The following is a 26,740-nucleotide window of genomic DNA, read 5'->3' as shown; positions in this document are numbered from 1 at the left end:
TCCCTCTCTCCCTATCTCTTAGTCTCTCTCTCTCTTTCAAAAATGAACAAATAAATATTTTAAAAAATTAAGTAACAGTCAAATAAACCATAACAATATTAAAATATCTCGTATGTTAATACGTCATTTAACAGAAGTCTGAGGGTAAAAATCTCCTATCTGTTGCTTCAGCTGCTCAACAAATTTATCAAACTGGAGATTTTTTTTCTTATCCTTTCTCTTCACTCTATTTAACATGGCTTTCAGTCTTATCCTTGTTGCCTCATGGTCACACAATAGCTGCCAGAGCACCCATATTGCATTTCATTCCACTGTCCAAATCCAGGAGAAAGGGACCAAAAAAAGGTGCTCCCTTTTAACAAGAAGGAGAATTTTTCCTAGAAACACCCCACAAGAGGATTCCTCATGATTCTTGGATCATGAATCACATGGCCACCTCTTTTTTTTCTTTTTAAGTTTTATTTATTAGTTTTATTAGGGAGAGAAAGAGAGCATGGTGGGGAGGGGCAGATGGAGAGGGAAAGAGAGTCTCAAGCAGACTTCCCTGCTGAGCATGGAGCCTTATGCAGGGCCCCACCTCATGACTCTGAGCCAAAACCAAGACACCAGCCAGGCGCCCCTCCCCTGACCACTTCCGACTACAAGCAAGTATTTGACCAAATGAAAGGAATGGGATTGCCATGGGTGTGCTATTGCCTTGATAAGGGCAAGGCAAAAAGGACATGATGAGGGCAGGAACTGATGAGATCTGCCCGAGAGGCCTCAAAGGTGGGAGGGCATCCGACCTCAGCAGAACGAGACAGCCATGCCTGAAACAATTTGAGGGCACCTGTGGGCTCATATCAGAAAACAAGGCAAAACAGAATGCTCAAGTGCTGAGCAAGTGTGGCTATTTGGGGTGCAGCTAGAGGAACGTAGTGGCAAGGAATCAGAGGTGGGAAGGGAATGAGCATGAAGACAAAGGAGACTCTGGTCCCTTGCTTTCTCTCACTGCGTCCCCTCCTTCTGTCCCCACCTTTGCACTTACTGTCCTGAAATCCCCCCTGTCCCAGCTCACTGCATTCTGGTGAGCTTGTCATCGCCCAGCACAGGACCTGGCGCATAATAGGTGAGCAACAAATGGAAATTAACTGATCAGGTGTGAGTGGAAGGGTTCCCGAGCAAGTCCCCCGCCCGTCTTTCTGCTCCCAGCCTTTCCCCTCTCCTTTCTTCGGTCCAGGTGGGGCTCTCCAGCCCTTGGGGGTGGGACAGCCTCCTGGCCCCTCTGCTCTCCCCCACCTTGCCCAGAGACACAGAACAGCTTTGATCACTAACAGCAGCCTTCTGGGAAAAAAGAAAGAGAGAGAAATCTGGCACTTTAAGCTCCCTGGCCATGACACTTATTAATAAAATGAGCGGCTGTCAGCGTCTGCTCCAATCAGCTCCATAGCTCGGGGCACACGTGGAAGCTCGGGGCAACCCCAAAGCTGGGGCTGTGGGAAGAGAACAAGCAAGAAGTCGCTGCCTCCAGATATTAAATACATACATAGGCCCCGGCCTCAGCAGAGAAAGGTCTGGTGCCCCAGACAATGTCCCATTTCACTGGATTTTAAAAGACTATATCCCCAATTGTCTCCTGTTTTCCTACTGTAAAGTCACACTTATAAAACCACGAATAAGCTCTCCTTGGTTAAAAAAATTAACCTTGCCAATAAGGCCACAAGGACCCCAGCCCCACCTTGGTCCCCTCAACATCTGCCAGGAAGTAACCACTGACAGCATCGTTGGGGGCAGGGAGATATATCTTTTTAGGCTTGACACATGGTACCTCACGCATTAGGTAGCTAATTTGCCTGTGTAGCCATCAGTATTCAGACTTTCCCAGTGGGGCGGGTTGATTATTTTTTTCTTTTCCAAGTGGCATCTCCTTGAATAGATGATTCTGCACCTGGTTTCTTCCATTTGGTGATGTCTGGGGATCTTGCCTCATAGACACGCACAGATCAACCTGGTTCTTTTCACACTACACAGCATTTCTGAAGGTAGACGGAAACCTAGGTTATTCTGCTCTGACTGTGCATTAAAACACCAAGGTGAAGGTGTTAGGAGGGTCCTTCATAAGATCGGGATGCCTGGGTCCCTCTGCGCACAAATCGAGTGAACTCAGAGAGTGGACTCTAGGCATCAGATGTCAGAATTCCTGGTGATTTCAGCCCGTAGCCACGGTCAGGAGCTATTCGAGGAGTCAGTCTCCTAGTCCTGGGTATTAAGCTGTTTCCAAGTTTTTTCTGTTTTGTTGGTTGGTTGGTTGGTTTGAAAGCCTGCTGAGTCCTTTGTGCATTCTTCCTGGGATTTCCTGAGGGGGGGGGGTCATTCAGAGTTGGATAATCCCTTTCCCTGGCAGAGGGCTGTCCTGGGCGCTCTACGGATGTTGAGCAGCAACCCACACAGACATCACGACAATCAAAACTGTCTCCAGACATAGGGGAATGGGATTAGGGGGTACAAACTTCCAGTTATGAAGCAAACAAGTCACAGGGCTGTGGCATACAACCTAGGGAACGGAGTCAATAATATCAAAACAACTCCGCGAGCTCACAGTATCTACACTTACCACGGGGGTCATTTTGTAAGATACAAAAATACTGAACCGCTATGCTGTATGCCTGAAACTGATAGGATATTCTGTATCAATTGTATGTCCGTTAAAAAAATGTCTCCAGAGGTGTCCGGTTGAGTCAGTCAGTGAAGTGCCTGCCTTCAGCTCAGGTCATGATCCCGGGGTCCTGGGATCGAGCCCCGCATAGGGCCCTCTGCTCAGCAGGGAGCCTGCTTCCCCCACACCCCCGCCTACCTCTCTGCCTACATGTGATCTCTGTCAAATAAATAAAATAAAATAAAATAAATAAAATAAAAAGTCTCCAGACATGGCTAGATTCCGGGGAGCAAAATCATGCCTGGTTGAGAACAACAGCTCTGGGGTAGGGATCCTGAAGGAAACTGGCTGTATTGGGAGGGGTGCACCTTTTTTTCTTGGGAGCTGACAAGGCTCCACAGTGCCCAAGCTGATTCGCAATCTATAATTTCCTGGGAATAGCCCCCGGCCAAACATGCTATCCCTTCATCCCTGTGTCTCTGGATTCAGATTTGGGGCCATACTCCGGAGCACCTCCACTTTTCACACTGCCTCCTGCAGCCCTGAAGCGGGGGCATGCTGTCACACCTAGGAATACAATTCTAGAATCCCAAAATCTGGAATGTGAGCCTAAAAGTCGGGAGTAGTAAGAAGAGTGAGGAGGAGCTGAGTTCTTTCTGGTTTTCTTCTTTCTTTCCTTTTTTTTTTTTTTTTAAATTCAATCTTCTAAGGGGAGGGGAGGATAGTTCCTTCATCCTGCCCCACACCCCACCTGAAATTTCCAGAAACAGCCTCCTTAAGGGGATACAATCTGCATCCTGGTTGCCGTCTGAGTTTTATAGGCAATGAGTTCAGTGAACAAGACAAGGTAAGCGGCCGTGAGAAACAGAAAGAAGCTTCCCAGGTCTGTGTGCATCTGTGCTTACGTGTATGTGTCTGAAAGAAAATTAAATTCACAGGCTGGGAAGGAAGAGGAGGGGGGAAGAGCCACAGGCCCAGCAGGTCATGTCTCTTTAAGAGAGATAAGCTGCCTGTCCCATCCATCTCTTTGACACTATCAGCCTGTTGTCTAAAGTACTTACAGTTCCCTCCTCGAGAGGAGAAGCCTGACATGGGGGTGAGGGGGGAGGGGAAAAAGGGAGGCATGTAGGACAGGGCGCCCTGGCTGGCCTGCTTCCCCAAAGAGCAGGGACGGGGCGTGCAGAGTGAGGAGGTCACCCCTGCCCCTGGGGCCTGTTTTTAGATCAGCCCTGAGTGCTGGGGAGATGGTCCTGCCCTGGCTCCCTACCTGGGACCCCATTCCCAGGGGAACCACTTGAAACCGAAGCTTGTTGTTCTCAAGTGGCCAGGGGAGTGTGAAACGTAGGAAGGAGAGAGTGAGCAAAAGGGAAAGGTCCTTGGCTCCAACGGACCTCAGCTCTGCCCCCAGATCCTTTAAAAACTCAGCTCACCGTGGTTCCTACTACAATGGGAAGTGAATGCTCGTCTCCTCCCTGTCCCTGAAGCAAGGAAATCAGCACCAGAGACATTGAGTAACTCTCCCAGGGTCACACAGCCAATCAGGGACATCCATGGGATCTGAACCTAGATTTCTCTCGATTCCAAAGCCGACTTCCTAATGTTTTAACCTGGGTATTCCCTGCATGCTTCTGTTATGAGAAGTCATGTTGATGGATTGTCTGAATTAATGGAGAGCCATTTATTCTTTATTCATTCAACAAATACTTTTGAAGCATCTTCTCTGTGCCAGGGTCTGCCCTGGGTGCTGGTGATAAAGGCAGGGCCTCAATTGCTTCCTGATCCCTAGAAAATATCACCTTTGATGGAGCCAGACCTGCAGAGACCTTGGTGTGGCTGCTGGACCACTTGATTTTGCCAGATTGTGATTTGGGGTCTTACAGCCCATTGAGAAAACCCAGAAGAAACCGTTCTATAACATTTGCTGTTGGGCTGAGGGTGATGGGATCCTCCAGAACAGCACCAAAAGTCACGGGGCACCACGTCGTCTTTACAAGAACCTAAACGAAGAACCGTCTCCTGGTTTTTAGCAACCATCTTGACTCGTTGGTCTTGTGCAAACTCTCGGAGTATCATAAAGAACTATAATTCTCTCCTTGCTTTGGCAGCTAGGAAGTTCAGAGCCAAACACATTTCTATTAACTATACAGGATGTCCCAGCTCCGAAAAATGAGGAGCAAAAGACCCTAAAATGCGGCGGCATGAAGACAACACTCCCCAGGGTGCCCAGATTCTGTGGGTGGGTGATTCCGACAGGGCAGGACGGGGCCACAGAGACGGCACCCCCATGTCAGGACCCGGGAGCAAAATGACCTGCAGGCTCTTTGTTCACGTGTCTGGGGGAGTGCAGGCAGGCTGGAGGCGTCAGCTTCCTTCCACGTGGACCACTCCCTGGGGACTCTCCCCGGGGGGGGGGGGGGGGCTAGTTTAGGCGTCTTCACAGCATGGCGGCTGGGGCTCAAGAGTGAGCGTCCCAGGGCAGGGGCAAGTAAGGCAGAAGTGGTCTCACTCTTCATGACCTCGCCTAGGGAGGTTTTCTGCCCGAGGAGGTCACTCCCCAACCCCCACCCTTGACCTGACCTGTTTTTAACTTCGCCCTCGGTGCTAGGGAGCATCAACCCCGCCACCAGGTCCCGCTCATAATCAAGAGGAAAATCAGACTCCATCTCTTGATGGAGAAGCATCACGGTTCCAGAAGACAATGAGGGATAAAATTGTTGCTGGGGTCACTTTGGGAAAACACAGTCTGCCACGTGGGACCAAAGAGAGTCTCTTGATTTGTGCTCATGACGCTTGGCTTTATCACCTTATTAATTGTCATCTGTGAATTGCGTGTATATTGCAGCCCGAGGTTCTTTATGGAACCAGGTAACAGAGAGACAGGAGGAGGAGGAGGAGGGGGAGGACCTCAGCTCTGCCCCTAGATCAGCTTAATCAGCACTGTTTTCCAAGTGCTTTTTATATGTTTGGCGCTGTGCAAAGAGAGCCTTCCTTCTCCTTTTAACGCACAATCTGGTTATCCATATTTTACAGGTGAAGAAATGAGAGTGTAGGAAGCTGATGAAACTCACCAGGTCTGGCAAGGCAGAGAAGTGGCAGACGAGGGGCTCCCTCCCAGGCAGCCCCATTCAGCTCTGCGCGAGGTAGAGTCCCCGCCTCCACGCTCAGTCCCATCCTTGGAGCCTCACTCAGCACCAGGCTTCTGACTTGACCTTGTAACCTGAAGAGCATGCGAGAGGGAGCCCTTCCTACCCCCAGATACCTTCTCCGACCCCTGAGTGTTCTTATGCCCAACTTTCTCTGCGAAATAAGAGAGTATTCGTTGACCTCTGCACATCTATCAAGATTAACATTCTCTCCAACTTAGATCAGCCAGCCTGTGGGGAGTTGGGGGAATTTGGCAGAAAATCTCTGAGCACCCACTTCCTGCCAGGCCCTGAGCTAACTCTCAGGAATCCAGACACGAGACATTTAACGTCACACGGGCCCGAGATACGTTTGAAGGCAGGGACCTTGCCGTTTTGGCTTTGAAGTTGGGCACTTGGCGAACACCTAGCATCATGAATGGAGAAGGTGGAAGGTTCCGCAATGAAGCCTTGGATGAGCGACCACCTCTCGGAGCCTCCACTGGCTCCCCTGTAACCAGGGCTGTGTCGGAAATCCTGTAACTTCTCAAAACCAAGTTTGGGGGCTGTGTCTAATCACCCCGTAGAAGGCTCAGCACACAATCAGCCCTCAACCCACAGGGCTCCGGGAGCTCTCTGGGGCTGGGTCTAAACTCAACTGAGTTTGAGGGCAAGAGGAGGGAAAGAGTGGATAAGGTCATTGGTCTTCTGGCTTTCCCACCTCTACAAGGGGCAGCCTTGACGCAATGGGATGCAAGTCGGGGGACCCAGTGCAATGACCGCAGAGACTGCAGCCCCATTGGTGGGTGCCTGGTGGAGGGGTGCCCGGCAAGAAGGTAGAACAGCAGGCCTATTTGAAGGATCCAAGACATTAGCTCTACAGACCGGGCATTGCTCGTTCTGTGTTGGCCCAATTAGCACCAACTTCAACTTGTATTTTCCACGTAGAATGCGGCCGGTGAGTCAGGAAGAAAGGCGAGCTTCATTATTCGCTTTTTGCTAGCTCTTGGAAATATCAAGAATACTTGGCCCTCCAGACAAACCCCAGCTCCAGGCCCAAAAGCTAAGTCCAGATATGTTATATATTTATTCAAGGCAGCAATTGGCCAGGAAAAGACTATAAAACACACATTTTGAATAAAAGAGGGAGATTTATGGTACATTTGTAAATCTGAGTCATATCTCTCTGCCTCCCCCAGGCCAGGATCCCTTAATCACTAACATACCCCCAGCGTGTACACTCGGTGGGCATGGAATTGCTTCCTTCTGGTCCTGTCCCAGTTAAAGATGTGATGGGGATCGTGCTACTTTATCTGACAGTCAGTAAATGAATTGCCAATTCATTCTGAGCTGCGATGGGGGCTGGTTTTTGCTTTGGGAAGAAAAAAAGTGGGGTCCTTTCATATGTATCTTTGATCAGTCGGGACTTGACAAATTATTTTCATAGGAATTTCTCTGTCCTTAATGCCACAGGGAAAAAATGGATTTACTCTAAAAGAATAGCTTTTATGTTTCAGAAGTTAGAGCAATGTAAAAGTTTTCCTGACCTCTCTTTCTTTCCCCTTTTCCTTCCACTGCATTTTTCTCTAGAGAAAGGAGGCAGGTAGCAGAGAGAGCTGGAGAAGGACACTGCCAATGGCTGGGCTTCCAGCAGGTTGAGTTACTTCAAGCCTATAAACATAACAGGAAAATAAGCCTCACCCCTGTATACAATTGGTACTGAGAAAACCAAGTCAGCTCTTTTGCCCCAAGCTTCCCTAGTGATAGCTGATTTTTTTCTTCTCTGGATTTTTGTTTTAGGGACAAAGGTCAACCTGAAAATACCTGAATTGTGTTTCAGTAGGAGTCAACTATATTGCAACTATCTCATGACTTATCTGAAGGGAGGGGGCTGAAACAGAAGATCTCTAAGTGATTTCCATATCAAGATTTTTATCAGCTATGGCAAAATCTTAAAGAAAAGAATGTATTGAGAGTATTAATGGTACAGAGCTGCCATGAACAGTTGGGCAGGTTGTGCACTGCCACAACTCTGAGAGGCACCATTCAGGTAGACTGTCATTGTGAAGGCTATGCTCTGAGGGTTGTGCCATGCTCAGCCTATACAACTGTGGGTGACAGCTTTGAAAGGGAACTCACAGAAGTGACAGGAAAATTGGAGAACCACAATTATAAGAAAGGAACAGTCTTGGGGACCAAGGTGGAAGGAATTAAAAGAGAGTTTAGTCAGGGCCTAGAGGGAGTAAGTACTAGCAGTATCAGTCTATTTAATTCTCCACTCAAGATTCTCTCTCTGGTGGGGCATCTGGGTGGCTCAGTAACTTAAGTGTCCAGCTTTTTTTTTTTTTTTTAGATTTTATTTATTTATTTGACAAAGAGAGAGATCACAAGTAGGCAGAGAGGCAGGCGGGAGGGGCGGGGGAGAGCTGGCAGGCTCCCTGCTGAGCAGAGAGACCAATGTGGTCTCTATCCCAAGACCCTGAGATCATGACCTGAGCAGAAGGCAGAGGCCTAACCCATTGAGCCTCCCAGAAGCCTCAAGTGTCCAACTCTTGATCTCAGCTCCAGTCTTGATCTTAGAGTTGTGAGTTCAAGCCCCATGTTTAAAAAATAGAAATAATAAAGTAGATAGAAATAGAAATAATAAAATAAAATAAAATAAATAAAATAATTCTCTCTCTGGGAAAAATAGAGACAGAGACAGAGACAGAGACAATGAGCCTTTCTTGGGCCAAGCACTCCTCCTCTCTGGTCTAAGGGTATGGGGCGCTATTGGATTAGCAGCTCTACTCTCTTTCTTTAGGGTTTCCTCAATGTAGAGCCTGGAACAAGGATTCGGGAGTGGTGGTCTGCTTGGGTGAGAGAGAGAGTGCTCAAGGCTGTGGGGCTACTGAGTGGCAGAAGTGGGGCCAACATCCGTGCAGAACTGTATTCTGGATTCCTCGTGTGATGGGTATTCAATATTTTTCGACCTCCTTGCATCCATTTCTCCTTTTCTTGGGTTTATCTCTCCCTCATGGTGAGTGGTTTTGGTGGGTGTAAGTAGCAGCTGTGAGTGCCCAGGCCTGACTCCTGAGCCTCGTCCAGTAGGGCCAGTGTCCTTATAAGACAGAGAGACACCAGAGCTCACTCTCCCTCTCTTGCCCTCCCTCCTTGAATGTGCACAGAGGAAAGGCCAGGTGAGGACACAGCAGGAAGGTGGCCATCCACAAGCCAGAAAGAGAGCTCTCCTCAGAAACCACCTTGATCTTGGACTTCCCCGCTGCCAGCACTGTGAGGAAATAAATTTCTGTTGGTTAGTTGTCCCGTCTGTGGGGTTTTGTTCCTGCAGCCAAGCAGACTGTGAAGCATTGCCCTTCCTAATGGTCTGCCCTCTGAAATTTCAGACTCACCTACCGGCCCTCACAACCACATGAGCCAATCCCCTGCAGTAAATCTCACACTTGAGATCTCTTACTTGCTCAGCTGCAAGCCGGGCTGAGAAAACCCCTTAAGGAAAGACGTGTCTATGACTTCCCTACCCACCATTCTCAGCCTGGTCTTAACATCAGTGTGATACAGGGCCCCAGGGAGGATGAGAAGCCACGTGGGGCAGAACTAAGTCCCATGCAAAGGCCTCCTAGATCCACCTGCCCGCAGCCCATCACCAACCGATCGCCGGCCCCCGTGCCCAGCCGAGCTCAGCTGAACTTGGCGCGGTGCGCAGAACCGCTAGGTGGATTCAACTGCAAGACCACCTAGCGGCTCGTTTTGCGCATGAGCGACACTAAACGGTGATTGACACCTGCCTCGGAGGATTTGCGATGGACCATTTCAGAGCGCTCGCTGTGGCTCCAGACCAGACTTGCGGTCCGGGGCTGCCAACGCGCACTGAAATGTCCCCCTTTACGCCTCAAATTTGAGGCGGCCAAAGAGGATGCAAATGGCGTAAGTCACCTGGCCACGGAGTGCTTGACTTCTCATGGAGCCCTGCTCTCCAAGGAGAGCATCTCTTGGGCTACTTATGAACTCATTCACCACATCTTTGGGGAACAGCTTCGAAATGAAAATACAAGCAGGCAACACTGGAACATTCCCGCTCTCATGACCCCAGGAGAGAAGATGCGCAGTTCCACCAGTAAGAAGGGTGAACCGCGGTGAATGTTTGGGAAAGAGGAAGGCTCTCCTGACTCATCTCGGGTACAGCAAAGCCCTCCTGGCAGACGTAAGGGCTGAGCTGAGATCCGTCTTTAGGCCTCTGTTTATTAAATGTGCAGACGGCCAGCTGCCCTGCAGAGCACATCCCATTACGGCTCCCATGTAATCCCTGTCCCAGGCCTGAGAGGCAGATCTTATCACCTCCATTTCTCAGATGTGGAGACAGAGTCTTGGGGAAGTGAGTAAGTAGCTCGTGCACCCGGGGTTAGCGGGGCGTCCGAGATCAGGAAGGCAACAGGCCTTGCCCAGCTTCCAGTTGCAAAATCGCACAACCTCCTGAAGGCCCAGATGTTTTCCTGGCACACACCAGCTACCCTGTCCCTCTTTCTCTTCTCCAGGCCCACGGGGAAGGGCAGAGATGACACGGATCTCTCCCTCACATTCAGGAGCCGGCAGTACATAACGGTGGCCAAGCCACTCACAAGCAGAGCGACCTTGGACATGACAGAGACACTCTCTGCTTGAGTGCTTGCTCATCTACAAAGCAGGAATAAGACTGGTTCCTACCTCCCAAGAAAGGGACTGTGTAGGTATGCTGCTTGGCATGGGGGCCAGCAAATGGTGTACAGTCAGGGAATGAAAGATGGTCTTTGTCACTTTTGCTGCTTGTAATGACAAAAGTAGGGGACGTTGGCCAAACATTAAAGCTTGGCCAAGAAGCGCCTCCACCTGCTCTCCGGGCTGCTCCCAGTGCGCAGAGCGTGCCACTCCAGGAATGTAAAGTCATACATTTGTCAGGATTCGCATGCATGACTGCTTTTTTAAGAGGTAGAAGAAGGCATTCTGAGGTCAGAAAAGAGTGCTGGATTGTCAGCCTTTTGGGGATGTAGAAATTTCTGATCCCTCTTGGTTGCCACAGAGGATCCACGGCTGGTACTCACTTACAAAGCTAGCTATTGTAATCATCCTTGAGATGGTGCCTGTGTGGAAAAGCTGTGTTTTAATTATTGTTCAAAGTGATGAGGATGGTGATGACAATGATGGGGATGTTTTCCTAACCCTCGCTGAGCTGAGGTCCATTATAAAAATAATAGGGGCCAATTTCCCAACCAGCAAAGGAGGGAGGGGAAAAAGGGGGACCAGGGGAGAGATGAATAACAATAATAATTAATACTGGGGCGCCTGAGTGGCAGTGGGTTAAGCCTCTGCCTTTGGCTCAGGTCATGATCTCAGGGTCCTGGGATCGAGTCCTGCATTGGGCTCTCTGCTCAGAGGGGAGCCTGTTTCCCTTCCTCTCTCTCTGCCTGCTTGTGATTTTTCTCTGTCAAATAAATAAATAAAATCTTTTAAAAAATAATTAATACTAATTCATCATCTTATTGACCAACAGTTACTGCCCTAGACCGGGCACTGTGTTCAGAAATTTACAGTCACTCTCTCACTCTGTGCCCACTAGAACATCCCCCTGCCCCGGGGCGGGGAGGGGCAGGTACTCTTATTATCCTCTTTCAATAGATGATTTCATGGAGGGTCCAAGAGGGTAAGTGACTTGCCCAAGGTCACTGAAGCTGTAAGTGACAAAGTGAATTTTATAAGCTGGGTCAGGTAGAGAACAAAGGGGAGATTCTTAAAACCACCTGAGCCAGCAAGTATGTGTGTATGTGCATTTGTTGTGTGTGTGTTTGCACGTGGGTGTGTCTCTGTGTGCTTATATATGTGTACATTGTGTGTGTGTCTGTGTGTTGACTGTCTGTGTGTGACTGTATTTGTGTATTTGTGAGTCCGTGTGCATGTGCACGTACCTGTGTATGCTGGATTTGTTAACAGGAGAATCAGAGTCCACCCCAGGACGACAGCTTAACCCACCAAGAGGAGCACGCCAGCAAGGGGCAATCCCAAAAGTGAAAACAGAGAAGCAGCTGGTGTCTCCTTGTTTCGGATGGAGAATGTTCCACAATTGGCAGTCGGCTGACTGGTGCCGGTACCCAGCTCTGTCACTCTCCCGGGCCAATGGCCCTCCTGATTGGATCTGAACCCCTTCATTCTCAAAGTTGACCCAGGGGACCCCACCTTCCTCACAAACTCAATTTGACAATGGCCAAGGAATACACTAGTTTTTATTTGACTAATTCTACTCCTAATTATAAAGATAACTCATCTTCATTTAAAAACATTGAGAAATACCCCAAAACACAAAGAACATGTAAACACTCACAGTCCTGCCACTTTTATGATTATATTCCACAAACTAACTGGGGTTTTTTTGCCCTGCAAGCTGGAATAAACACAGTTGCCTTCAGTAAGACTGAGAAGCTGCCATGCACGTGACTTGTAATCAGCTTCTTTTAGCTACAATGTATCTTAAATATCCTTTTCCAATTGTCTTCACAAATGTATTTTTTAATAAGCCACGTGGTATTCCATTGCATGGATCGACGCTAATTTATTTAACTAGCACCATATTAGTGGATAAAAAGGCTGTCTCCAGTTTTGTATGATTTTAAAAATCATGATGAACTTCCCAGAAAATTAGTATGATGCACTTCCCTGATTATTTCCTTAGGGCCGATTCCTCCAAGTGAAATTACCAAATGAACCGATGAGAACAATTTTGAGGCTTCTGGTATCTTTTGCCAAATTCTCCTCTTAAAAGGTGTATCTATTTTCATTCCAGGCAGCAGTTTCTGGGGCTAATTTTCTCATTAGCAATAAGCATCATGATTACTTGACTATACATTTGCTAAGTTAATGCATACAAGTTAGGCTTAACTTGTTTTTCATTGATAAGTCTATCTTTCCAGGCATTCATGGAACATGTACTGTGGTAGGTCCTTTATGGTACATTTCTACAGATATTATTCACTTAAACTTCAAAGGACAACAGTCCTTTGAAGCAGGAACACTATCTCCTTTGAATGGACAAGGAAGCTAAATCTTGGGCAAACTGAGGTTCCATGCTGAGCTCTGGGGCACACCAGCTGTGTGATGTTGGGGGTGCTCCCAACCTCTCTGAGCTCCAGAATACTAATGATCTGAGTCTCTGAAAGTTCCAGTCATCCTTCTGGTGATCCCCTAACTTTGAGTCCCAGTTGCTCAATGTTGCACCAGGAAGCCAGGAGGAGCTGTAACTCTCCTCTCTCAGGTACGAAGAAGCCTATCAGCTCACAGATCCAGACTGTACTCAGCAGTCATGGGAACTAACTGGAAAAGAGCCTACACAATTAGTAGGTGCTCAGCAAGTCAGGGTGTCTACCACACAGGGTGGGACCTTAACACATGCTTCTTGAATAAATGAGTGAATGCAAAGTAGGTCATTACTGCCCATCCATGAACCCTACAGCTCGTTCCTTCATCACCATTTCTGCCTCAGGACCTTTGCACAAGCTATCCCCTCTGCCTGAAATGCTTTTCCTCCCAACTTTTCATCTGGCTAATTCCTACCCAACTTCCAGGGCTCAATTCAGAAGACACCTCCTCCAGATCAAGTTAGGACTCCTTGTCTTGTCCCTTTATGACATCATGCATGTTGCCTTCATAGGTCTTCTTGCCTTTGCAATCCACTGATGACACAGGTTACCTAAAGGCTATTTCTCTCACTAAACCATACACTCCAGAAGGATACAACCTCTATCACCTTGTTCACTACTGTGTCCTCAGCATTTACACATGTCTAGTCCAGAAGAAACATTCACTAAATATACTACAGGAATATAACAATTTACACCATGTCTTTTGACACCTAAACAGTAATAAACTACATGAATATTTGCATGTGACATCCTTAAACCTACCAATTCAGTGAAAAGATCCTTTGTAACCATTGTTTGAAACCCAAAGAAGTGAACTTCCATCTGTGATGGAACAAGATGTCCCTTCTCAAAAAAAAAAAAAAAAATGTCCCTTCTCTGACCTATGAAACTTGCCATGAGCACGTTTTTAGTGATTTTCCATTGGTAACAACTGTTTGATCGCTGTGCCTGAGGGGTGCTAACTCAGTATTCTTCTGATGTTCTTGTGAAAAAATAAGACTGGCTACCTTGTATCATTGGTAAATGATATTTGGAAGGTAATTTTTCCAAGCGCAATCTTTTTTCCCCTTAATCCATCAGAACAAATGCTTACTTAGGGTACAGTCAGCATTTATTCAGTGAAATTTTACTAATTCATTCTCTGTGGGAACAAGGATGCCATTGACCTAGTTTCTCCACTGTACCTACAAGAAGTTGAATTGTCATTTCTTGATCATTAACTCGCATGTCTTGGGAGTTCTTTGCCTAGGAAAGCTTCCAGGAGGACCTGATTCAATGAATAATTTGTAATCAACTATCCAGTTGTTCCTGTTTCAAGGGGATGTGTCATATCTAATGGTTCTTGATCATTTCAAAGGTGCGGGCATTGAAATCACAAAAACTTTTCGAAACTGCATCATGAATTTACTTACAAATCTGCTGCTGTGCCCTGCCTTATGTGTATCATACAGGACAAACTCACAAATCTTAAATTTTAAATAAATAGCCATCGAAGGTCCCAAAGGTTGCTTCATGGGAACCTCCAAAACACTTGATTCCTGCAACCAATTTAAAGAAACAGATGCTTCAGGAAATCAAGTACTAGGTGTTACAGAAAATCTGACCAATATTTTTGGTCAGTTGAGATTCCTGATGATCTTGCTTTTTTAACGCTGTCATAAATCCAATGAAAGAATATAACTCCATCCCAGGGATATAAGCCAGGAGAGAAACATATTCAGCTCCATTACACTCACATACGGGATTCCAAATATTCCCTGAAACCAGCAGGAGAAAGAAGATGGGGTCAAAATTACACCCGCAAGACAACTTCTTCCCACGTCCTGCAACTAACTTCCCCTCTATTCGGTCGGTAAAAAGAACAGGAGGGGAAAGAAGGGTATTCAAGTCCCTTGTACTTTTTTAAGCACATGGTATTTATTAGGCATTAATTGGCACACAAATATACGAAACGAGTACTTAATTCTCACCCCACCCCTTAGCAACATAAAAAGACATAATCGTATGAAAACACTCACGTACAAACATACTTGCACACTCACACGTACTGGGACATACTTAGCCTCACATATTACCCTGTTCTCTTTATTAGGGTCAGTTTAAAAAAAAATCTTGTTTTTTAATCAAGAAAGCAAAGCACATTCGAAAGAAAAAGAAAACGCAAACTTGGTTTTGAGTATTAATAAAATTAAAAGCTCTTGGCCAGCTCCCATGCTGGATTTCGTTTCATGTTATTACTTAATTAGAACTCCTATTTATAAATAAATAGTACCAGTAAAATATTACCTCTGAAGAACCCTGCAATAATGTTTTACTTACACACTTATTTTTTTTTATACTGTTTTCTGCTTTCAATAACCACAGTTTGGTGTCGGCATCTGGTGTCGATGTGACTTCTTTGGGGAAAACCAATCGGCAAGCCGGTCTGGCCTCTTCTGTAGGAACATTGGGCTTTGCCTGGCATCCGGGGCGGGTCGCTGGTGATGGAAGTCTGGAAGCTTAGGCTGGCTTTGTGTTTTATCAGCACCAATATTTATTTTGGCCTCTTCGCAATGCTTGTCAGCACAGAGGTTGCTCCTTGCTTTATCACAGTTCTGCCCACATGTAAACCAGGGCTTTTCAAGTTTTTCAAAGCAAGCTTTCCGGTCGGGAAGCTATAGGCCACGTTTTAGCGACAGACGGCTGGAAAGACACAGAGCTGGGAAGACGGGAGGGCCGAGGGAGATAGGAGGCCAGAGGGAGGCCAGTGTTAGAAGGAGAGGGCCACGCTGGGCCCCGTGATCATGGGCAACGGAGTTAAAAATCAGACAAAAGCCGGGACCTAGGGAACCTTTCCAGGAACATAACATGGTAGAGGTAGTCATTTCTTAGTCAAGGGCAGGGTGGCAAAATTTAGGTTTCATGGGTGGTATATTTGGGGGGGGATCCCCACAAGTACATATTTTGAAACACACTTGCCTCAGACCTCCCCCAAAATAAGGGACTGGGTCCCATTAAGAAAATTGAAAGAAAAAAATATATTATTATTTATTATATAACAATGTCAACATTAACACCAAGACAGGGAAGACTCCAACTACACCATTCGGCTAAAACACTCGATAAGGCAAGGCTTTCTGGAGACCGAAAGAAGGAATCACGGAGGACATCTGGAGGTGGTGTGAACATGGCCGGCCAATGAGTGTGGTGGTCGTGGGGCTGGGCGGCGGGGGGGCAGCAGTGGGGGCTCATCTTGTGTTGGTTGGTTTTGAGACGGAACAACAAAGTCACATTTTTTGAATTGTGGTTTCCAGCGGCTGATTAGATCAGCGCTCGGGGATCTCATGGGTGAAGTCTTGAACAAGGAAATGAAAACTGTCATCCGTGGGGTTCTCTCTGCTACTGTCTCTCCCTCCCTCCCTCTCTCTCTCTCTCTTTCTCTTCTCTCTCTCTAGCCACTGTCTGCGAGGAAGCAGGTCTCGCTTTAGCTGTTCTCACTCCACTCTGGCACCATGCCAACCCCATGCACCGAGTGATACTGGTGCGGGGACAGGGTCCTTGGCACGCCGTGAGAATAGAGGAACTCGGAGGGCTGCAGGCCGCCGGGCGACGGCAGGCCAGTCTGCGGCCCACACTGCCTGACCACAGGCTGGTGGGCCACGGAGGTCTGGTGCTGGAACATCCCCTCTCCGAGCTGCGGGGAGCCGTGGTTGGCCATGCCAGCCAGCCGGGGGACCAGGGGCCCCGAGGCGAAGTGGGCCGAGAAGTGCTGGTAGGGGAGTCTGTCCATTGGCTGCACCGTGGCCACCGTGCAGCTGCTGTAGGAAGGCACGCTGGGCCATGTGTTGCAGCTGAGGTCCTCCAGGCTGGGCACCGGCTCGCTGGGGGGCGGGGCGCTGGCGTACATGCAGGCCTGCCGCTGTGCTGACTCTGTCCTGTAGGAGGCGCTCAGGCCCTGCTGCTGGGGGTAGCCGGCCCGGTAGAAGGGGTCCTCCTCGCTGGGCGACGTCTCCATGTAGGGCTTCTTGTAGGGATGGTCCGTGGTGGAACATTCTTCATCTGCGGAGGCGGGAGGAAAGAGACCAGTGAGGCCGGGGCTAGAGGCGGACGCGGCCACAGGACTCGAGGACCCCTTCCCCAGGTGGGGGTGGGGGGACTAGCCCCCATTCTGATCAGTAACGGTGGAGACTTTGAGCGAAGACTTTGACCTTCCTGAGCTCGGTTTCATCTCTAGCACGAAAAGGAGGCTACAGAGGGACATGCTGACAAGGGATGCCAGAACACAGACTGAGCATCGAGGCCAGGGCTTGGGAGCAGACAACACCCAGTAAGTAAAGATGCCTGATCTCTTCCCTCTGCCCTGGTGTGCACATTCAACGAAAGGGGGACATGGTCTGTGCTCCCCACCACCGTATCCCCCAGAATCCAGAACATAACTAGGAACCAAAGTAAGAACAATACCGTCCATGATTACAGTACGAAGGCACACAAATGGCGTTTACTCTGCCTGGTACTGTCCTAAGCACTCTCCGGAAGGGACCCCAGGCAGCCGGCCCAGCAACCCCATGGGGTGGGCTCTGTGAGGGTCCCCACTTTGCAGATCAGAAAACGGAAGACCAGAGAGGTCAAGCAACTTGCCCAAGGTCTGAGTTACGCAGCTGCTAAACAATGGAATGGGGTGGGGGGTGTCAGAATTCAAGTCATTGAATTAGGCAGGAGTCCCTGCTCTTCGAGACCAGGCTACACACAAGGGCATGCACTGAGTATCTGTGCAACAGACGGAAGGACAGAGGGACAAGTGTACAGATGGACGGGAGCTCGGGCGAGTCCCCAGATCCTTCCCCGATGCCTGTGTCGGCAAGTCCCAGTTAATTATCTCTTAGAGCTGGTACAACTTAATGGGTCACCGTTTCCTTATTCAAAAAGTCACTTCCCTTCCCCCAGACTCCAGCGAGTCCCCAGTGGCCGTGGAGATCATTCCATCTCTGAAAGACGGTCTTCCCTAACTGGTCGGAGTCACCGCCTCCTTCGGGAATGATCACAAGAGCTGATCAGGCTAACACACTGAAACGCAACGTTTTAAAAACCATCCATGTGCCCAGCACAGCACTTTTGGGAGCTCAGGGATCCCCTCAAATCCAGACCCTAAGTTAAGAAGTGTAGACGAATCTGGGTTTCATTCTGGTTCTCCTACTTCCTAACTGTGCGCCGCCCAACAGGCGTCCGCCCTGAGACCTGCGCTCGGCATGTCTGAATCCAAGTCAATAATACTTACCTCACCTGGCCGCTAAGAATTCAATAAATCAAGCCCGTAAATCTCCTGATATCTGTCAACAAAAGCAGCTCTTGCTGCAAGGGAAACACCACCAGTCAGTCTCTTGGCAGACCTGATACAGAGTAACACGCCTCCAGGTGTTTCCTTCGGGGAAGCCATCTTAAGAGTTTCCAGCAAGGTGTAAATGTCCCACAGATTCATTCCTTTGCTGGAATTTTATCCCCCAACCTGGAGATTTTTCTGTTCTTCTCTTCCAGTCTCTTTCGAATCAATAAATGCAAAGAAATCAGGTCTGTCTTTGGGGGGTGGTGTGTGAGAAAAAGGAAACACTGGGGCGCTCCTGCACCTCTGGGGTGATGGTCAGTGGCCTGGGGGCAAGATGTGGGACTAACTAATGGGAGAAGATGATCCTTATTCTGTACTAAGCTCCTGCTGAGCCAGAATTCAAGTCATCGAATTAGGTAGGAGTCTCTGCTCTTCGAGACCAGGCTACACACAAGGGCACGGACTGAGTATCTGTGCAACAGACAGAAGGACAGAGGGACAAGTGCACAGATGGACGGGAGCTTGGGCGAGTCCCCAGATCCTTCCCCAACGCCTGATCTCACAGTAATTCCTCCAGATGGCCTGTCACAGAGGCAGAAACTGAACTCAGAGACGTGACCTTCCCAAGGTCACGGAACTAGAAAGGAACGTGAACTGGAATCCAAGCCAAGTCTGCCTTCCTTGCCAATGGCACCTTGCTTCTAGCTCTCTCGATTTCTCACACCAAATGCCACTCACCTAGTTCTCCAACAGAGATGTACTGAACCGCTCCCAAGTGCCAGGTACTGGGCCCAGAGCGGCCAATAATGAGGTCCGGCTCAGTGCACTTGGAGGTGGGAAGGGGGGACCCTCTCCATCCCACCCTGAGCAGTGACGCGGCAGGAGGCTGACAGGTGGTGAATGGAGGTGGGCCTTGCATATAAAGCTTCGCCCCACAGTGAGTCCTTTGGTTTTGCACCAGATTTTAAAACAGCTCCCCAACTCAAGTAGGAGAGCTTGGGTTTGGGTTCCGCCGAATCCTTCCATGGGCATCACGCCCGGAATGACACCCACAGGTGGGTAAAAACTCTGCCCCCATGTAAACCCATCTAGGCTGGGACTGTACCCATCTCCCAGCAAGCGTGTTTATTTTCAGCAAGACTCTTTCTGGGACACATCTGGGCCCCATAGGACACCCAAACATTTGTCCAGAATAAAAGCCAAAAATGCGGCCTCTCTTCCAGGTGCTTTAAACACATCATGCCAACTGTCCAGATGTGTGAAGATAGCCAGATGAGCTGGTGGCCACTTTTTCCACCTTTCAACGGGGCATTTGTCTTTGGTGTCCTGAAGACGTTGCTACGCTCGACTTTTTCTGTCTTCCCCACCTCCTCCCTCAGTCACCTCGTGCTTCCGTGCTTGCTTCCAACCCATCCACCCCCACCACACACAACACCCCCCCACGCCCCGGATCCATAAATCTGAATGTTTCCATTGTTGCTAGAATCATAACCTTTGGGTTTTCCATTTAACCAGGGCGTTTCCCCTTTTCAATAATCAAGAGTACAGCTGCAGGGTACCCTTGGCAAGAGAAAAAAAACAAGGCAAATGAACCATTCCCGAGTTTCTGATCCCCTTCCAGATTTGTTACAAGCGAAAAAAGGAAGAATAATATGAAAAAGGCCGGAGCACATTTTGGAAAATCGTAAAATTACACATTCCAGTCTTTAATAACCCAAAGATCTGATGCAGAGTCCTAAGAAAAGCAAAAGGCTGGCTTATTCATGAAAGCGGGTCCCGAGTGTTCTCAAATTCCTCTTGGACCTCATCACGTTGTAAAGAAATTCCAAAGCATGGATCCAAATTTCAGGTCGGTGGTGATCAGTGGTTGGGATGGAATCCCTGTGTTTGTTTTGGTCACGGTTTTGGTTCCTTTCTCTTTACTGGGAGCCCGATAACCGGTCAACAGCAAAGCCCTCTTTCCCAGCCGAGTCGTGTTTACCTTCCACGGTCGGGGAACAGGTAGTCAAGCATCAAGTCTTCCATGAGACGGGCCCACAGTTTAGTCTTGGAAAGGTGCGTAGTAAGAGCGGTCCATTACATTCCACCTGTCCTGAACCCAACTGAGTCTGCTGAATACCAGGAAAGCTCTTCCTGATTCTGAGCACCGCGTAGCACTGGGAAATATCCCGGCCCCTTGCATTTTTCTAGTGGTTTCTGATTCTGGATAAATGGCTTCAGTGATCAATCCAGAGCACAGATTTGAGGGCCTGTCTCTGATTCTCCCTGGCCATGTGGCCTTGGGCAGATCACTGCACCACATCCCGATCTTAGTTCTTGACTACGTAGGGGGATAATGCTTTAATTTCTTGCAGGAATGGAGATAAGTGTGCAGATCTTATCTGTCCGAGTCACATGGGTCTCCTCTCTGTTCCCTCTTAGAAGATCGGACAGATGGCTCTGGGGACTGTCCAATGCTTGAAGGTGCCTGGGGAGATCCCAGAGCAGGAAAACTCACAAGGCTGCTTTTATATTGCTCATCCCATTAAGCAAATATTGTCACTATTCCCAAATGGGTCATTTCGCTTGCCGACCAGGTTCATTCGGATAAAAAATCCTACTGAGGGGCACCTGGGTGGCTCAGTGGGTTAAGCCTCTGCCTTCGGCTCAGATCATGATCCCAGGGTCCTGGGAGCGAGCCCCGCGTCAGGCTCTCTGCTCAGCGGGGAGCCTGCTTCCCTTCCTCTCTCTCTGCCTGCCTCTCTGCCTACTTGTGATCTCTGTCAGGTAGGTGAATAAAATCTTAAGAAAGAAAAATAAAGAAAAAAAAAATCCTATTGAACTACCATTCCTTGGTTGGATGACCTTTGGCAAAGTCAGAAGTGGAACTATGATTCGGGCCTTGTGGGTCACAGCACAGTGCTCTTTCTGACGGACAGTCTAGCCTTTTGGCTTTCGTGAAACTCACTTTCCAGAAAAGAGGAGAAGATGGTAACCTTGACCTGATGGGTGGATGGGTGGTTAGATGGATGGATGGACAGAAGGATGGATGAAGGGTGTGTGTATCTCTGTAGTGTTAGATTTTAGCTCAAAGTGGGACAGACTGAATCAGTATTGTGAGAAGATCCTGAATTGGATTCAAAAGACTCGGGTCCAACTCTCACTGAACCACCAACTGAAAATCATGACATTTCTTTATTTCCTTATTATCTGTCCCCTCAATAAGAAACAAGTTTTGGGAGAGCAAGAGCCTTCGCCCCCTTGCTGTCCCTTTATCCCATGTACTTGGGACAGTGTCCAGGACAAAGGAAATGCTCAACCAATATTTATTCCACAAAGGCATCCCAGATCTGCCACTCACCAGCCACACGACCTTGGGAAGCCGATGCAACCTCTTGGTCCCCCGTTATACGCCCACAAAATGGAGATGGAAGACACCCCCGCCCCAGCTCAGGGGCTGGAATGAGGATCCAGTGAAGAAAACAACATGAAATTGCTCTAAAAAGCACCCAGCACTGACAAAACGCACCCCACAGAACCCCCTTCCTCTCCCACTCCCCTGACTTCCTTTTGAATAGCCAGGGCAGTAGATGGCTTTGTTCAAATCTTTATTTGGGTTGCCTCTGGATTTCTAAGGTTGGGGGGTATGGGCCAGTTATCAGGGTGGGAGGAGGAAAGAAAGACAGATGAGTGCTCTCCCAGGGCCCGGGGTCCTGGATCTGATTGAGTGGCATTGATAAAAGACCTTCCCAGCTCTTTGGGTTCCCTCCATCGGGAGAGATAGTTTGGAGACAGCCGGGTCCAAACACGAGAAGCTCTCCGGCTTGCCTGGCCCTTTGACATTTCACTGGGCCTGCCTCCTGGGCTCGTTGGAAAGGAGACAGACAATGAGGGGAAGTCAGATAGTGGGGCAGGCAGGGGCCCCAAGAGGGGGCGGGGGGAGGAGGGAAGCCACCCATGGAGCCATCACTTCACGGGAATCCCAAACTGGAAGGAAACCTTGCTGATTCTTTATCACCTTACAATGGAGGCTGATGATGAATTGCTTTTTGTTGTCTCTGAGGCACTCGGGACAGACAGAGCTCGGCTGGAACGTTCCCTGTCCCTGGGAGCGACTTTTTGGGGGTGGAGGGAGGTGGGAAGGACAGAGGTTTGTGGCGAGGTGAAAGGGTTCCTGCACAGTGCACACCCCAGGCACCCCCAAATGCACAGACCGTGGCTTGAACCCGGGGCAGGACCACTCGGGACAAATCACTCAGTCCCTCTGAGCCTCAGTTTCTGCCCCTGTGGAAAACGGCCATCTTTCACCTTGTTCTGGGCAACGGGTCCCGGGGACTGACTGTACCCACACCTCCAGCTCCTGGCACCGCATCCAGGGCTGAATGCCATCATTTCCCGCCTCGCAGCCTGCGACAGCCTCTCCGCAGAGCTCTGGAGCCCATCCTTGTCCCCCCTACCCGCCACGCACACCCCACCCCCAGCACAGCAAAATGCCTGCTTCAAAACAGAAACCTCATCATGTCCCTCATGGGTTGAAACCCCTCCGAGGGCTGCCTGTTGGTGTTAGGATAAAATCTCACTGGGTAGCTCAGTCGTTTGACTCTCTGATGCTTGGTTTTGGCTCAGGTCATGATCTCGGGGTCCTAGGATCGAGCCCCGCATCGAGCTCCCTGCTCAGCACAGTGTCTGCTGGTCCTTCTCCCTCTGCTCCTCCCCCAGCTCATGTGTACTTTCTCTCTCTCTCTCTCTAATAAATAACCTTTTTTTTTTTTTAATCTAAAGTCCTTAAAATGGTTTACAAGGGCTAGCAGCGTGCTGGCTCCTGCCTTTCTCTGTAGCTCATCTGCCTCCCCTTCCCTTCATTGCGTTCCAGCCACACTGGCCTTGTGTCTGCTCCCCCGTGGGGGGCTGGCTCCCCATCTTCTCAGGGGTTGCACCCATACCCTTCTCTCTGCCTGGATCCCCAGCCATCTCCCCTCTTTTTCCATTCAGCTCCCACTCTGCAGATCCTGGCTTAAATCCTCCCTGACCCCCCGTTCCTGCCTCCCACCCCCACACCATATGCATCGGCAGGTTCCCTATCTCCTCCATACCATCAGATCACCCTTGTAATCAAGCAGTCGCATCACAATATGTAATTATACATCTGACCTGCCTGCAACCGTGAGCTTCCTAAGGGCAGAGCAGTGGCCGGATAACACATGCTGGGCACTTCTGGGTCAGACACTGTTCCGGGGGCTTTGCATGGACCCCCTCATTCCATCTCATCATGACCCTACAGGGGAGGTGCTACTGAGATCCTCATTTTACAGCAAAGAGAACTGAGGCTGAGAACGCGAGCAGCTTGCCCGTGGCCACATTTCTGGAAAGCCTCAGCTGCCGGGATGTCCCGTGGGAGACCGGCCACCGAGTCTGGCTTCCCCAATGGCCGCCTCAAGCTGACCCTGTGCTCACCTGGGGATCCTGCCATCCGAAGAGCTCACCCCCTAAAGCCACCTCACACCACCCTCTAGGAGAAAACCCTTGCAAAGATGCTGCTGTAAATGCTGAGTCTTAAAAAGCACCTGGATGCTTTTCAACTTCTTCCTTCCCTTCTTTTGGGCTGGCATGAATTTAACTGATGGAACTCCTTAATTCAAACCTGGTGAGCTCTTAAGCAGTACATGTGACTCTACTGAGTAGTGTAGTCGAAAGGCTAGGGCACCAACCTGGGCAGGACTTCCCTTCAACAGGACATAGACCAGAAACTTCGTGCAGGTACCTGTGCCCCAGGGGACATCCTTAATCCCTGGCTCCTGCCTGAAGAGGTGGGCATGTTTGCAGGCCGCTCGTCTCCAGCCCAGGCAGCAGTAGACATGCTGGGAGCTGGGCCAGGGGGCCTGTGGGGGTGATAATATTGTACAGAACTTCAAGATTCAAGGAGCTTGGACAGGGTTCAGGTTAGGTCTGGAAACTCAGCCTCACCCGGGTCAGCTCCCCAGTCCCAGGCTTGAACCAAGGACAGCCCTTCCCTGCTTCCAAATGGGAGATCGGTAAATGCCAAATAGTCAGACTGTGTTACTTTCCTCAAGTAACCTCAGCTCAGAGAAGACTGCCACAGGATCCGTGTCCATCAGTTCTTATGAGCTGACTCAGAAAATAAAGACAAAGATGAAGAAGAAGAGGGAGAAGGAGGAGAGGAGGAAGAGGAGGAAGAAGAAGGGGAAGACGAGGGCTAGGAGGGAAAGGAGGGGTGAAGGGAGGGGAGGGAGGGGAGGAGAAGAGGAGGGAGAGAAGGAAGAAGTGGGACACTGTTTCAGACACTGGGCACAGGACTTCTAAAGGCATTGAGCTGGCCACAGAGGCTGGGAGGTATGACAGGCCACTCTTAAAGACTAAGATTTGGGCCTGCCGGAACAAACCAGTAACTGATTATTGGGTCAACCCTGTGCTAACTACGGCAAGCACACTTTCATGACATCTTCACACCACGCCTAAAGCACAGGTCCAATCATGAGACCAAATCTACAGACTAGGAAAAAAAAAAAAAAAGGCTTAGAGCAGTTAAGGAATTTGCCCCTAATCATAAAAATCTGCAAATGGCAAAGGTGGGATTCATCCCCATTGTACTCGGTCTCTGCCCCCCCTCCTTATCTGCTTTCTCAAAACTTCACTCAGAAACAGCTATCTCTTCCTCTGTGGATGTTCTTCCTGGAGCCGTACCTGCCCCTCCCACAATCAGACCTGACAAACGCTGGGCGCTTACTGGGTATCAGGTGCTCTCGGGAACTCAAGCACTGTTGACAAGGCGGGAAACTGAGGCACAGAGAGGCCAGGACGACTGGCTGAAGTCACCCAAGAAACTGGTGGCAGAGTTGAGACCTGAGCCTGTGTCCTTGGGCCCTGTCGCCCACGCTGTCCTCCCCGTGCCGGTCTGCTGTTCACACAAGTGACTGTTCTATCAAGCTGAACTCAACTGCACCTGCTTCGACTCTGACTCAAAAAATGTGCCACCAGAAATTTCCTTTGGTGTTACAGTCCTCGACTCAGATGACTTGGGAAAGGCCACCCATATCTCATTTGGCAAAGAAGACAATGAAGGGCCTCAGACGGAATTTAAACCAGACTTAAAGACAAAATGCAAGAGAGAGAAGATCAGCTGAGATTTTCTTTTCCTTTTTTTTTTTTCTTTGATTTTGATTTTGATCTGGAAAGGAGAGAAGAGCTCAGAATCCACCCACCTAAGAGAAACCCTAGCACATAAACCGAAGCACATCCAACTATAAGAAGGCTTCCTGCAGCCTGGCTTATAATACACCCAGAAATTCGAGAATCAGCCACCTTTGCCCACTCGTGGGAGTGAACACAAACTCTGCTTTCTCTTCAGCAGCTAAAAAAAAGCACAAGGCAGCTGGACGTTCATGAAAAGATCATCTACAACGTATTCTTGAGCTTCAGAACCCAAGTTGCAAAACAGTCCAATATCAATTGTTAAAAGTAGAAACAACTGTTTTTATGTGTCTCTGCACACGCGCACACATGTGCATACGTGTGAACTCATTAAACAGGACTGAACAGTTTTCCCCAAGGAAGGGGTCCCAGAACTGAAGGAGACATGTCAAAGGAAGATCCTTTACTTTTACTGAACAGTTTGAATTTCTTACAATTTCCATGTATTTTTATATTGCTTACATTTTTCAAATACATAAGTGTACTTTTTTCCCCCAAGGAAAGGAAGGAAACATAGAAAAGGGTCGTCACACTCACCTTTCCTCTTGGTGCAATGGTAAATCTGACCGTGCTCCTGGGGCAGTGGGTATGGGTTGGGTGGGGGCAGGAGGTCCTGGGAGGGGCCAGACACACCATTCTCGCACTGGTACTGCGACCCCAAGTTGGATGAGGCAGAGAGAGCTCGAGGCTCACTGCTGAAAGGACTGTGGTTGGAGGCTACTTTTTGTCTTACTGTGCTCCTGGGAACCACGGGATATTCTTTACTGAAAGAGAGAAGATTGGAAATAACATTGATCAGTGCCTTGATAGAGATCCCCCCCACTGGCGAACCAAAGGGTCAAGGAATCCACCAGAAATGCATCACAGAATAAGAAACAAAGGAGTCTTTGATGAGCACCATGATCTAATTATACCCAAATGCACCAAATGTGACAGACACACATCTTCACGCACTAATTTTTCATGCCTTATACATTAGGCAAGTAGGCTTATGAACAGTTCTATGTGCATGCCAAGAACCAAATGATCATCTCCCAGGAACCCCTCTTCACATGGTATTTTGAAATACTTCAACCTAATGTATATGTCTTTGAATTCCCTAATTCAAAAGCTAGAAGAGCTGAGTAGTCACTTAGACTGAACTTCTGGGTTTCCATCTTTAAAACAGGGCTGAGGTCTTTATCCAACCTTAGTGAAGAAGTCACTGACCACCTAGGATACTCAGGTATGATCCCCCGTTACCCTAATCTGGGGAGTTTGCTGCCTGTGCCTTCGAATTTCCTTTTGAGTGGCTGTATTTGTCACCACAGACATTAATATTTAACTTCTC

At 48.8% G+C, this 26,740-nt stretch overlaps 1 protein-coding gene across 4 annotated transcripts in view; it reads right to left on the bottom strand.

Annotated features, from left to right (window-relative positions):
• Positions 1–16,298: 16,298 nt before the first annotated feature.
• The window catches only part of TBX5 (T-box transcription factor 5), a 46,676-nt gene continuing 36,234 nt past the window's right edge, over positions 16,299–26,740 (bottom strand). For all 4 annotated transcript variants that reach the window (XM_032876212.1, XM_032876210.1, XM_032876209.1 and 1 more), the window contains 2 exons: positions 25,948–26,174; positions 16,299–16,961 (listed from right to left, as the gene is read on the bottom strand). In XM_032876212.1, coding sequence (XP_032732103.1) covers positions 16,387–16,961; positions 25,948–26,174 — 802 coding nt within the window. In that variant the 3' untranslated portion in view covers positions 16,299–16,386. The remainder of the gene's footprint in view (positions 16,962–25,947; positions 26,175–26,740) is intronic.

Source organism: Lontra canadensis, unplaced genomic scaffold (assembly GCF_010015895.1).
Source record: "Lontra canadensis isolate GAN:19392208 unplaced genomic scaffold, GSC_riverotter_1.0 scaffold58, whole genome shotgun sequence".
Classification (NCBI taxonomy): domain Eukaryota; kingdom Metazoa; phylum Chordata; class Mammalia; order Carnivora; family Mustelidae; genus Lontra; species Lontra canadensis.
This window is presented reverse-complemented; position numbering and strand designations above follow the sequence as displayed.